This window comes from Pollicipes pollicipes, unplaced genomic scaffold (genome assembly GCF_011947565.3).
Source record: "Pollicipes pollicipes isolate AB1234 unplaced genomic scaffold, Ppol_2.1 Scaffold_4219;HRSCAF=4965_pilon_pilon_pilon, whole genome shotgun sequence".
Classification (NCBI taxonomy): Eukaryota; Metazoa; Arthropoda; class Thecostraca; order Pollicipedomorpha; family Pollicipedidae; genus Pollicipes; species Pollicipes pollicipes.
This window is the reverse complement of record NW_023596448.1, coordinates 8,803,714-8,815,125: the sequence shown is the minus strand read 5'-3', so window position 1 is coordinate 8,815,125 and position 11,412 is coordinate 8,803,714. Positions and strand designations below refer to the sequence as shown.

Here is an 11,412-nt window from a genome sequence, read left to right as displayed (position 1 = left end):
GCACAGTAAGCATTTGAAGCCCGCTCATAGATAGAAGCCTCCTGTAGCAAAGAATCTGGAAATCAAGACAGCAGTGTAATTGACATAGCAATATGACCCACTTTACCTCAATGCAATAGCAAAGCTGCTGGATGGTGCAAGGGATTTTTACTGAGACAAGCAAGTTGAAATCAGTTTTTGTCTACACTGCGTAACGCCAAGTGCATCAAAGGATAGTTACTTCAGGCAGCAATGCTTGGAGGTAGGTGGAAGCTGGTGCTCATGAGTCATAATACGGCGTCAACATGTAACATATTTACTTCAATGACAAGGAACTGTTCGTGAGAGAGCAAAGCTCGACCCTTCCAGTAGGATGGGCCAGTCGTGGTCCTATGTGACCAAGAATAGTCTCAGCCATGTTGGCTGATATCCTGAATCTCATCCTGGAAAATAGATGTCTTGCAACTATGCGATGCAAGTAGCCATTTGTAGGAAGTGTCAGTGTATAAGTTAACTCCCTGTAACGTATGTTCAACATGCCAATGAATCATTTCACATCATTTGATTCATTATTGCGAATACCGTACAGGATACTTAACTTTAAGCTCTCAGCCACCTGCCTTGGTTTATCCTTGGCCTATATGTCCTCGGTCTTCCTACCATGGGTTCACGATCTTGCTCTTCAATTCTTCACTTTGCTCATGCTTCAACTTCAACTTTAACTTGGCGACTGACTCTTGAAATGCATAGGGCAATAGGGAACTCTGTACTGTACTGTAGTACTGTATAGGGACCTGACAGGGATGCTAGAAAACATGCAGCTTTGGCGTCGTGCTTATGTTGCAAGTATGGTCTTCCTGCATCAGAATGTACGCTGTGACCGAATTTGTGTATAGCTATGGGAAGCTCATGCAAGATGTTGGGCATATTTGTCTTGTAGATTGTACATTTCTGTGAATTTTTTTACCGTCGTAGATTGTAGTTGAAAGTACCATTTTTGCTTTGAGAAACTGGATTTTACGATTCTACGCCAAAAATGTACCATTTACGCCAAAATCTACGAATTTCTGTTTTAAGAAACTGGCTGCGGGAATTATTTTCCCCGCAAGTTTACTACTGCTCGAAAAGCTCCAGTGCCATATTAGATAATTCCCCAGGTTCCTGGAACCAAAATATCGCAGACTCGGCAAGAGCACCTTGTGGCTACAGCCTTCGTCGACCCTGCTGATGATGCAAGAGAGCGATTGCAGGGACAGCTATCCTGAGGTGTAAAAGAGGTCATGTGAAGTGTGTGAGCGGCTATAAGTTGAGATGTGATGGCATGCACAAATTGAGCCTAAATGTTGCTGTTTAGGGCAGATGGTTTTAGCAGATAGATAGTCTGCTGAATGAACTGGTCATTGTTTGATGGCCATATTGGCTGGGCAAGACATCACCGTGGCATCAACAAGATCTGTATATGGTGCAAGGATCGTGGCATAAGAGCGTTCCAGAAACAGGAATACGGGAACGAATAGCGAGATGAGTCAAATGTTGTGCTTCCGGTATCAGTCAACCTTTGCTGACGCATGCTGAAATGAAGCGCTGAGGTGAATTAGAGATGTGATTTGCAGTAGCGACGCCAAAACTGTGGGTCCGGTACGGGAGCGTTGGTGTGTAACTGTATGACATGCTAGCATGTTCAATGTAATTTAAGTTGATACTCCTGTTCACAAAGCTGCTCGTTCTTTTGAAATTAACCTAAGTTCAGAGTATTCGGTTTCTCAGGAATCGCGACACGTTCGGGTCAAAAGTAGCACGGCTATGTCCGTTACCTGGTATCTACCTTACGCTAGCGCTGTGCCTATTTTCTTATCCAATTTTGAAAACTTGATGGCCCATGTCAGACCATCACGAGACCAAAACTATTATCGTGATGTTTGCATATCACAGCGCGAAACCACTCGCAGACGCGATATTTGAAATAGTTGCTACTGCTTTGTTGGATCGGGATACTTTTCCTTTGAATGGGAACCTACGAGCAGGAAATATTCAACCTGATGCCGACCAGCAACAAATCTGTTAGTTTCTGGTTCCCACGTAATCCTCATAAAAACGATGCCCCCGATGCCCCTTTCGGCTGCTTATTTCATTGTTAATAGTCCCAGGTTCCTGGATCATATGGGTTGTTTCGCAAACAAACGGTGTGCCCCTGTGTTCTGATGATGAAACGGTGTTCTGATTTTCCAGCCAATACACGGTGATCAGGTTCAATTATTTCGTCACAAACACCACACCCTAAGTTCTGGTTTCCATGAATTCACCCTCAAATTGTCTGATCCTGACTCCTGTTCGTCACTGGCTTCTTCAATATCAGCTCGGGTGGCCATGTGCCAACATTTTGCTTTTGGAATGATGTCTGACAACGAATATTTCTGACCTTTCTTCTCCAACGTTAACGTGTGCACAGCGCGTAGCATAAGCTTATGAAGTGAATACGTAATGGTTCTAGCAATTCTCCTGGGTGACGCCCTGTTTGTTGTTGCTGCCTTTGACTATATGCTGCATCAAAGGCTACTATGCTGCGTCAACTCTTAAGACAACCTCAGTACTGCGATCTGATTCCAAATGTATATAAAGCCTGGTAAACCACGTTTTCTAGGTCCAGCACCCGAGCCTTATTCGTCGTTGCCAACGCTTCTAAGTGCATATGTAACGCGTTTTTTGTAAAAAGAATATGTACCTATAAATATCGTGTGTAATGCTTGTAATGAATTTATTATTGGGCAGTTATTCCCTATAAATATTCGTCCTGCAGTACCTACATGGAGTGAAATGTGAAAATAAGGTAATGTGAAGAGGCAGGTGACAAGAATTTCGCTGTTGCTGTGCTGTGATATTCCTAGACGTTGGTTAACTTCCAGGTTCACAATGTTGGATGGGTTACGTGGAAAAGGTGTGCAGGAAGCAATAACCCGACTATCCCCTTATATTCCCAGGACTTCCCGAGCAGAGATACGGGCCACGACTTTTTGACGGGTAGAAGTTGCAAAACTTGCCAGAGATCGGCCCGTTTTACAGGATAATCTGCTATCTTGAACTGGAATGGGGCGCTGTATTTAAGCCTCGGGTTCACCGCTCACTGCCCCCACAAGGGCAGGCCAGCCGTTCAGCCACACGGACTCCTCCCCCCCCCCCCCCTCCGCCCTAAGGATGTACATCCCAGCTTCTCAACGCGCGTCCCAGGGTGCTGCGAGCCCGGTTGGCCCGCCGTCTCGCATTCCCACCCTATGTTGTTTTATACTCTTTTACACGGACTGTTTCCAAGCACTTCCGGGTAGAGTTCTTCGGGATAGATCATGGGTGAATCGGTTACCCCATATCTGTGGGGAGCAAGCTCGAAGTGCATTTTACCAATAACTTTGTGGCTCTGATGCAAACCAATGTCATTTCCCAGCTCAAAATCCTTCATTTTATGTGTTCGGTCGAAAAAATCTGTGTATGGAAATATCTACCCGCAAACAACAGCGCTTTCCCACTGCTGTAGCGTTTATGTCGTTTGACTTACTCTCATGGTGATGTCATGGCATCGCTACCCAGAATGCAGTAATACAGTAATATTGGTTGCTGCTGGATCCTCATTATATTTCCAGGCTGGCTCTGGATTCCCGCGGGATCTCTTGCCGTGCTAATGGCGACATTGCTCTTGCTGCATCTAGCGGCACAGTGCAAGCTGGCTCTTAGCTCTTGCTGGACCCCTCTGCATTGGCCGGGTATTGGATTCTTGTTGGATCTGTCAGATCGCCACCACCAGCAGTATGATCTGCGAGCAGACGAAACACAGCCAGGGGTTGGTGGGCAGACTGGTCGGCAGTTCGATCGATGGTAGCTTTTGCTGGCGCCGATACCAAGAGAGCACCACTTCGGGATCGAAGATCACCTCCTGCAGGTTTTCGGTGGCGAGCAGCGACAGTAGCGGGGCCCCCACCGCAGGGCCAGGAGTTCTCGCCTCGTGGGGTGAGCCGGACGGCCGCGTCGTCCGGCGCCATGACCTCTGCCGGAATATGAAGTAGGGTGAACGACGTTCTGTGACGCACGGACACCCGTAGCGTGGTCCGCAGCCGCGGACAGGTGTGGTGGCTTAGGGATTGTAACACCGTTGACGGGTGGGACGACGCCCATCTGCGGGTACAAAGCCAGGTAGGTCCGGAGCCAGCAGCATTCCATCCCGTGTCACACGGGCCGTTATTCGCGCTCGGTGAACAGCTCCATCGATTTATGATATTCAGTTCATTTGAAAATTACGTTCTACCAAGCTAGCTTAAGTGGCATTCAATTGTATTTCATATTCTATCACATCCTATGTTGTTAACACACAACCAAAATGATGCTTGACACCTGGCAGTACACAAATCACTGACACGGTATTAATTCCCACAGTATTTCCTTAGATCACGCCCATAAGACATAATTTCATTGTTAAACTCATCTAAGTCACCACTTGAGCAGACGAGCAGTGAGCAATGACCAGACGTTAGCAGATCCGCTATGCTTACGCCCGCTCTTGTATTTCATCCCAAGCCTTCTCTTAATTTTGTTTAGGGTGGCCATGAACAGCCTCGCATCACTGCGTCGGATAAGCCGTCAAAAGAAAATGAGCACTTCAGCTATCAAAGTGAACGGCATGGAGAGCGACAGCTGGGTTGGGTTCCATTGACCTGTTTCGTCGGTATTTCGCCCTTCACGCCGGTATTCGCGCACTTCCGATAAAGCAAACAACTAAGTATGGGGTTTTTCCCCAGTCCGGGGGGGGGGGGGTTATAATCACCATGGCAACCGGGGTCCCGCGAGGTTTACAGCTGTGCAGACACCAATTCCCCGACCAATTACAGGCTTTGATTGACGTCCGAATTCGCGACAGAGGTTTAGAAACAAGCACTTGTTTGTAACGCTAAGATACCGGAGCGCACCCCTCTCCGCCAGTCGCTTGTAGGCACTGGTGATGCGTGCATATTCCATGTTGGACGGCTTCGAATTTAAACAAGCAATTTTTGCGGGTCCTCGCGTAGAAAGCAGCTGCACAGAGCCTGCGCCGGAAGCCGCGGGCGTCTATGCTGGCCCTTACACTCTGAATTGCTTGGCTAGGTCCAGCGCGGTATCCTAGCCAGTGTGCCGCCTGGCCTGGCCATTGCATGACTGGTACCTTCCGAAGACTATCTGCAAGGTATAAGACACTGTTTATGTATTCAGGCAAGAATCGTTGCTAGTAACATAACAGATTTTTGGATTATGTAAATTGTTGCGTGCATTTGCGAGGAACATTATTCACATAGTTAAGAGAGTAGTTATAGCCCTATTCCTCAGAGAGAAAAACAGGAGAATGGAGATGATGACCGCTGATATTTCGGCAACGTCCCTTTATCGAAACGATAGCAGAAGTGAAACCAAAATGACCTGCTAATGATCCTACTCGATCTTTCAGGGCTTTTTTGAAACAAATTCAAGTTAACGGGCATCACGCATCACCATTCAAACGTGGAAGCGAGTTGAAGGGAACAGGCATCACACATCACGCATCAATTATGTACGCAGGCGGTTCCAGTCAACAGGCATCACGCATCACGCGTTAGGCATCACTCACACAGGTGAACGATTTTAGCCTAGCACGCTTCACACACCAAAGCATGTATCAAGTTAGCATAATCAGCCATGATGAGTCTTGGACGTTACGATGTAGTCGCCGACTTTTAGTAGAATAGATTCACTTATATCCCTCTTTGGATGGTTCTGTGCTCTTTAGATGACCTTGGACTCTAAAAGGGGCAAAAGGTCTATACCTCCCTGGATTTCAGCCCGAGCGTGCTTAGCCGAAAGTCACCGAAAGGGGTTTTGTTTGCTTTTAGTGTCTCGCAGGTGTTCATGACGCCTCAAATGTATAGGACACATGGACTCTCCGACAAAGACTGCGTCCTTCCAATGTTTTTCAGAGTTAACGCTTCGTTTTGTAAGCCACGTTTGTTTGTTTTTTGTTTTGTTATTTTTTTGTGCAAACCTGTTGAGACCCAGACTTGCAGAAATGACATTTTCTGCCCGGGTATTTAGACTTCGAGATGAAAGGTTTCCCCAGAGATATTTTGCTTCATCGCGGTTTTTTTCAAGCTATGCGCACGCGCCGTTTTGATTTTCTAACGGTGTGTTTGATTTTCCAAAGCAAGTACCCATCTATGCAAGATAGCGTCAAGAATCCGTCATCCGATAGGATGTGTTCCCGCCTGCTACCACCCATCCCCATGCGCTCCAGATTTTTTTCTTTTGCCTAAACCTGCCTATATTCTACCTAAAAGTCGCGGAGTGTATCCCCTGCCCAACAGCAAAGTCCATAATTCGTTTGTGCTCTTTCTCTCTTTCTCAATACTTGAGTTTTTTATAACTTTGGTCCGAACCCCTTGAATGGATGGATTTCTGGGATCAGCGCTCACGCTAAGCAGAGCTTGTTGTGTGAGGCTTGACCCCACCATCCGATCGCGCAATTCCAAGCAACAGCAGCATTTAATGGCGAAAGCTTGACGTGCCGCAATGCTCTGCACGGTCCATCCTGCCCTCTGACGTCAGCTGACTTGTAGCGCGCCCGCTGCCACCGGCCGCGGGCCATACCTGCCAAGGGCAAATAGCGAGTGCCCTAAAGCGACTCGAACCCACCTTGCCACGGGTGGGTGGATCGGAAGGCAGCTTAGAGCTCTATGGAACATGATACGAATTATGTCGTGCTTAGCGGATGTTGGATACGCAGATTCGCATTGCAGAATTATACCAGATTAGGTGGGCCTGATAAAGAGCTCTGTTTCTGACGTCACGCGGTTGTTCCCCCTTTCCGCAGTCACTAGTGTAGTATATGTAATAATGTAAGATATGTAATATTAAATACATGTAATAATATGCGTAAGAATATAAATGCTGATGTAATATGGAACCCCCTTTCCGCCCCTGTATTTACCATCGTAGAGGCTGAATTTGGACGCTGGTTGTTCATGGATTCTAAAAATTGTTTGAAGGCAGGCTGTCCGTCCGTGATATCTTTTTATATGAATCTGGCTAAGAAAGTTGATTTAATGGGTGTGCGGCCAAGGTCTTCGTTTTAAAATTGGTCCAATAATATTTTCGCCGAAGGAGCGCATGGGTTCTTCATGGCTATACTCAATTTCCGTTGGTAGAAGTCATCTCTGAGCGAGGAAAGACCCTGGAGACACTGTGGTAAAAGACGGCAGATATCCTCTCTTGATAGACCGAAGCATTAATTTCATGAAAATGTTGGTCTACCTTAGCTTTCACAGCAGCGACAGCCTCATTGATTGGTATACTGTCATGAATTGGCAATATCTACACTGAAGAAAACGCTGCCTTCGGTTGCCCTTCTGCCTGCGAGTGATGAGAAGTATTTGTAAAAAAATATGTTGTCCCACAGATGAGTGGGAACGAACCTCAAGTGTGGGTGAGTATTTTCTCTAAAAGACACGAAGTTTCTTTTGTAGAACCACCGCACCCATATTTGACGGGTCTAAGGGGTACTGCAGGTTTGTGACCCTTCGGCAGCCCATAGAACATAGGCGCTCTACTGTGTCCTAGGTGTTGGATCTTGGATAGTTTTGTCCGAACGTTTTCCGCTAACAGCTCTTTAGTGTCCTTTTTGTTGTCGCCTTTATCTGAGAGCCTGGGCTCCTATTAAGTTTGTCATAGCTGTCGCTGTCGTTAAGTATAGCTTGAGCGTTGTTAACAGAAGTTAGAATTACAAAGCCCTCACTCATCGCTCTGTTCAGCGATAGTGTTATTTTTCCCAAGGCCTTTGGTAAAGTTCCGGTGATCTACAGTGACACTTAGGTTGCCTTCTGCGTGGTTCTTGCACGTGCGCGGTACGTTATCTGCACCTTCTGTTAAAAGCTGGTCGGTCGTGGCCCGGTGCAGTTGCAGTAATAGTTGTGATGCTGCATTCACGCAATTTTAGGATGCAGTCTCTCCACCGTTTGCCGTGTGCAAAACGCCCAAGTCCTGTTTCTGCTTGAAGTAAAATGTTCTAGATGCTGATTTTGTCTGCGCAAAGTTTGGACCCTTGGCTAAAACATTAAGTCCTGTGGTATGAAGTTGCACGGCCGATAAATTAGTCACTCCCTTTTTACTTGTTTTGATTGTCAGCCAGTTCTGCATAGCCATGATTCGCCTGGCGCTTACCTTGAAACTGTGTGAGCTTGTTCACTATGTTCACATAGTCTTGGTCGATTTTCGTTCAAAGCGGTCTCAAAAACTTCCGCATGCCGCGCATATGTGAGCGTACCTTTTGTCGCATGTGGTCCAGAGGTGCCCCGTCACGTAAGTGCGTTGTCAGGCGTCGTGAGAGTGCCGTGGTCACACTAGTATAGTGTATGGAACGAAGTTTGCAGCCTTCGATGTTGCATTTGAATTGACACCCTGCATTGGTGCGTCTTAGTTTGTCGGGTTTGTCTGAGCTGTTTCTTATAAGAAAGTTGGAGGGTTTCTTAACACGATAATAAATGGCAATGTCTATTTTGTGGTCGTTAATGCATTTTACGTGTCGAGAGATAATTTCCCGTAAAGCTTTTTCGTCTTTTTTGTGGGTAGATGTCATTTGATTTTGATAATACAGTTTGACGGTTGGTTGGATGTCCTGTCTTGGTTTGCTGTCAAAGTGTCCTGCCATACGTCCTCGTACTTCGTTTTCAACGTCAGAATCTGACAAACTCTTGTTCACCAAGAGCTGTCTGATCCTTATCAATTCTGAATGTAGTCCTGTCCAATCAGAGCAGTTTCTGATTCAAGCCACAATGGTTGGCAACATCTTGTGGCTCAACTTTCTCGCACGGCGAAACGTACACAAGCTCACGCTCGCGCTATACACAAGCTCACGCTCAAGCTTACCCTATTTACACAAGCTCACGCTGCAATCGTTAGCGAGCACAGACCAATACTAAGCTTTGAATTTCGTCTTGCTGAGATGGTCTGTTCTGACATGGTCTGGTCTGTCGTGATCCGTTCCCATTTTCGAAATTTTGCCACCAATTGGCTCGCAAGTGTCCGTTGTTCTAATCAATCATATCCGGTAAATCGGAAGTCTTTTTCATCTTTCGCCCGGGCTCTTCCAGGATGATAGACCGGCTGGCAGTGGAAGTTCATATACCGCGCTCCGGAAGACTGCGTTATGCTTCCTTCATCACCAACAGATATATTGTAGTTCTTGGGAAATGCACATATATTGGAAACAGTCACACGACGCAATCAAACAAAATACTCCTTGCAAACATCACAATAAATAGACAAACGTATAAGCGTAGTCGGTATATACTGGTCGCATCGCAACGATGGACAGAAAGGATTTGACTCACAATTACTGGTATGTGGGCTGGTACTGGGGTGCGGGGGCGGGCTGATAGCTCTGGGCAGGGGCAGCCTGGTAGCTGGGGGCAGGGGCAGCCTGGTAGCTGGGGGCGGGGGCAGCCTGATAGCTGGGAGCAGGAGCAGCCTGGTAGCTGGGAGCAGGAGCAGCCTGGTAGCTGGCCTGGGTCACCGGCACCTCCGGGGTCGGGTACTCGGTGGGCACGGGGGTCGGCAGGTGGTCACCCTGCGGCTGGAAGCCGTTGGCGTCGGCCACATACGTCACGGTGTAGCTGACACCGTCGTCGCCGGTGTAGCTGTACTGGCCCTGAACGGCGTAGCTCTGCTCACCTCCGTATCCGGCCACAGCCTGGCCAGACTCGGAGGCGTAAATGCCATTCGCAGTCTGGTAGCTGTGAAAATGCGAAGCGTTGCGAATAACTGCGATATTATTTCTGTGGCGAGAATTTGACGGTGTGTTCTCAGAACATGGCACGTCTGTTATACAAGACAAACAGCGGGATAAACAAAATTTTCGAGCTGTCAATTTGATTCATAGTTGTAGCAGTGTTAAATTGAAACCGGTTTGCAAAAATCGATGGGAAATGCAAAGGCGCGCATTCCATACACATGATCATTCAGCAAATCAGTTCATTGCCGAAACATAAAAGAAAACTAAATATTCGGTAGGAAGAAACCTTATTTATCTTACCTGGAATCGTAAGACTGGTCGTCACGCAGGTCGAACTCCTGGCTCAGGATCTCGATCACCTTGGGGGCGTACTTGGGGGCAGAGTAGGAGGGCTGGGCAGGGGCAGAGTACGAGGGCGGAGCAGGGGCGGAGTACGCGGGCGGAGCAGGCCGCCTGTCAGCGGCAGCAACGGCCAGGACGGCAGCGACGATGAACTGAAACAAAAGGAGTGGACTTCAGAACTTGCATCACTGAACCGTGAATGACATGCTTTACAGCAGCTTGGCATTCGAAACTCCGGGTTGAGAAGGAAGATCCGGTCTGTCGGCGTCGTGGTTCGAACGATGGCATGCATGAGATAAACTGATTTATCAAACTTAGGTGTGCTAGATAAGCGACGCATAAGAAGTGCTTGGTCACTACCAAGAGCAGTTGATCCAAGAGGGGAACGCAACGGTGCCATGGTTATTCCAAAACGGAGAAAATGCCCAAACTCGACCTATGTATGATTGATTTTGGCGCAATTGGCGCCGACATTTTAACCTACCAGCAAGCCGGCTTCGCCCTTCCCGCCCACTGTAGCCAAGGCACCATGCTGGACCCGTTGCTGGCAGCCAGCAATATCGGCTAACCGTAGAGAAGCCCTCGTCAGCTTGCCAGATCGTCTTTCTCAGAAAAGAGAGCAGTCGACTGGCGGGAGTTAAAAGACCTATACACTCACCAGCTTCATCTCGGAGTAGGGTGTGTGTTCTGCGGAGTGCAGGGATCTAGTGATGCTCTACACCGGTCAGCGGGGGCCTTATATACTGGTCCGACTGGTCAGCTGATATTTGGCGAGACGTACACTCACCATCCCCGCAGCGTTACACTTTTGCACGTACAAGGTCATTGGAGGGGCGGCTGACCTCTCCTGAGCGGGAGCGGGGACTCCTGCGGCTCGGTGCCGGCCAGCTGGTCGGGCCGGTGACACACCAGCAGCGGAACATTGCATCAAAGACGACCTGTTCTGCCCTGCTGGGGTTCACGGGCTGGCCTGTTCGTGAAACGCAAATTGTGACAGAAAGAAATCACTCTTGCTCATGAATTATTCAGTGCTGCTGTTGAGCGCAATGCGACGCCGGTTGCAATAGCATGGGGGGAGGAACCAGAGTGAACCCTGTTGCATCTGTTTGTATCCGAATTGAGGCAATCGTGTTATAGCCGACTGGAGAATGGTATGATCGGATGTTCCGCCTTTTTAATTACCGTGTCCTTCGGACAGGCGAGGATCCATGCGTGCTGCCATCAGTTGCATACCGGCCCAGGTTTGGAGCAACGTGGTGTGCCTCGCCAAGTAATGCGAGTGAGTACACGGGTGGCAATTTCGCACTAGTTTGGCAACA

General features: G+C 48.0%; 2 protein-coding genes across 2 annotated transcripts in view; one reads left to right on the top strand and one right to left on the bottom strand.

Moving 5' to 3' along the window:
- The window catches only part of LOC119096003 (endocuticle structural glycoprotein SgAbd-4), a gene marked incomplete in the record, with an annotated part of 132,671 nt that overhangs the window by 15,342 nt on the left and 105,917 nt on the right, over positions 1-11,412 (top strand).
- Positions 9,199-10,775, bottom strand: LOC119096001 (endocuticle structural glycoprotein ABD-4). The gene is made up of 3 exons (XM_037218873.1): positions 10,752-10,775; positions 10,052-10,245; positions 9,199-9,752 (listed from the first exon to the last, which is right to left on the bottom strand). Exons 1-3 carry the CDS (start codon positions 10,758-10,760, stop codon positions 9,353-9,355), a joined length of 603 nt encoding a protein of 200 aa, XP_037074768.1. The 5' UTR covers positions 10,761-10,775; the 3' UTR covers positions 9,199-9,352.

Excerpts from the sequence above, each read along its gene's own strand:
- LOC119096001 (XM_037218873.1), bottom strand. Across the intron at positions 9,753-10,051 it reads GACCAGTCTTACGATTCCAG|CTACCAGACTGCGAATGGCA; the intron begins GTAAGATAAATA and ends GCATTTTCACAG.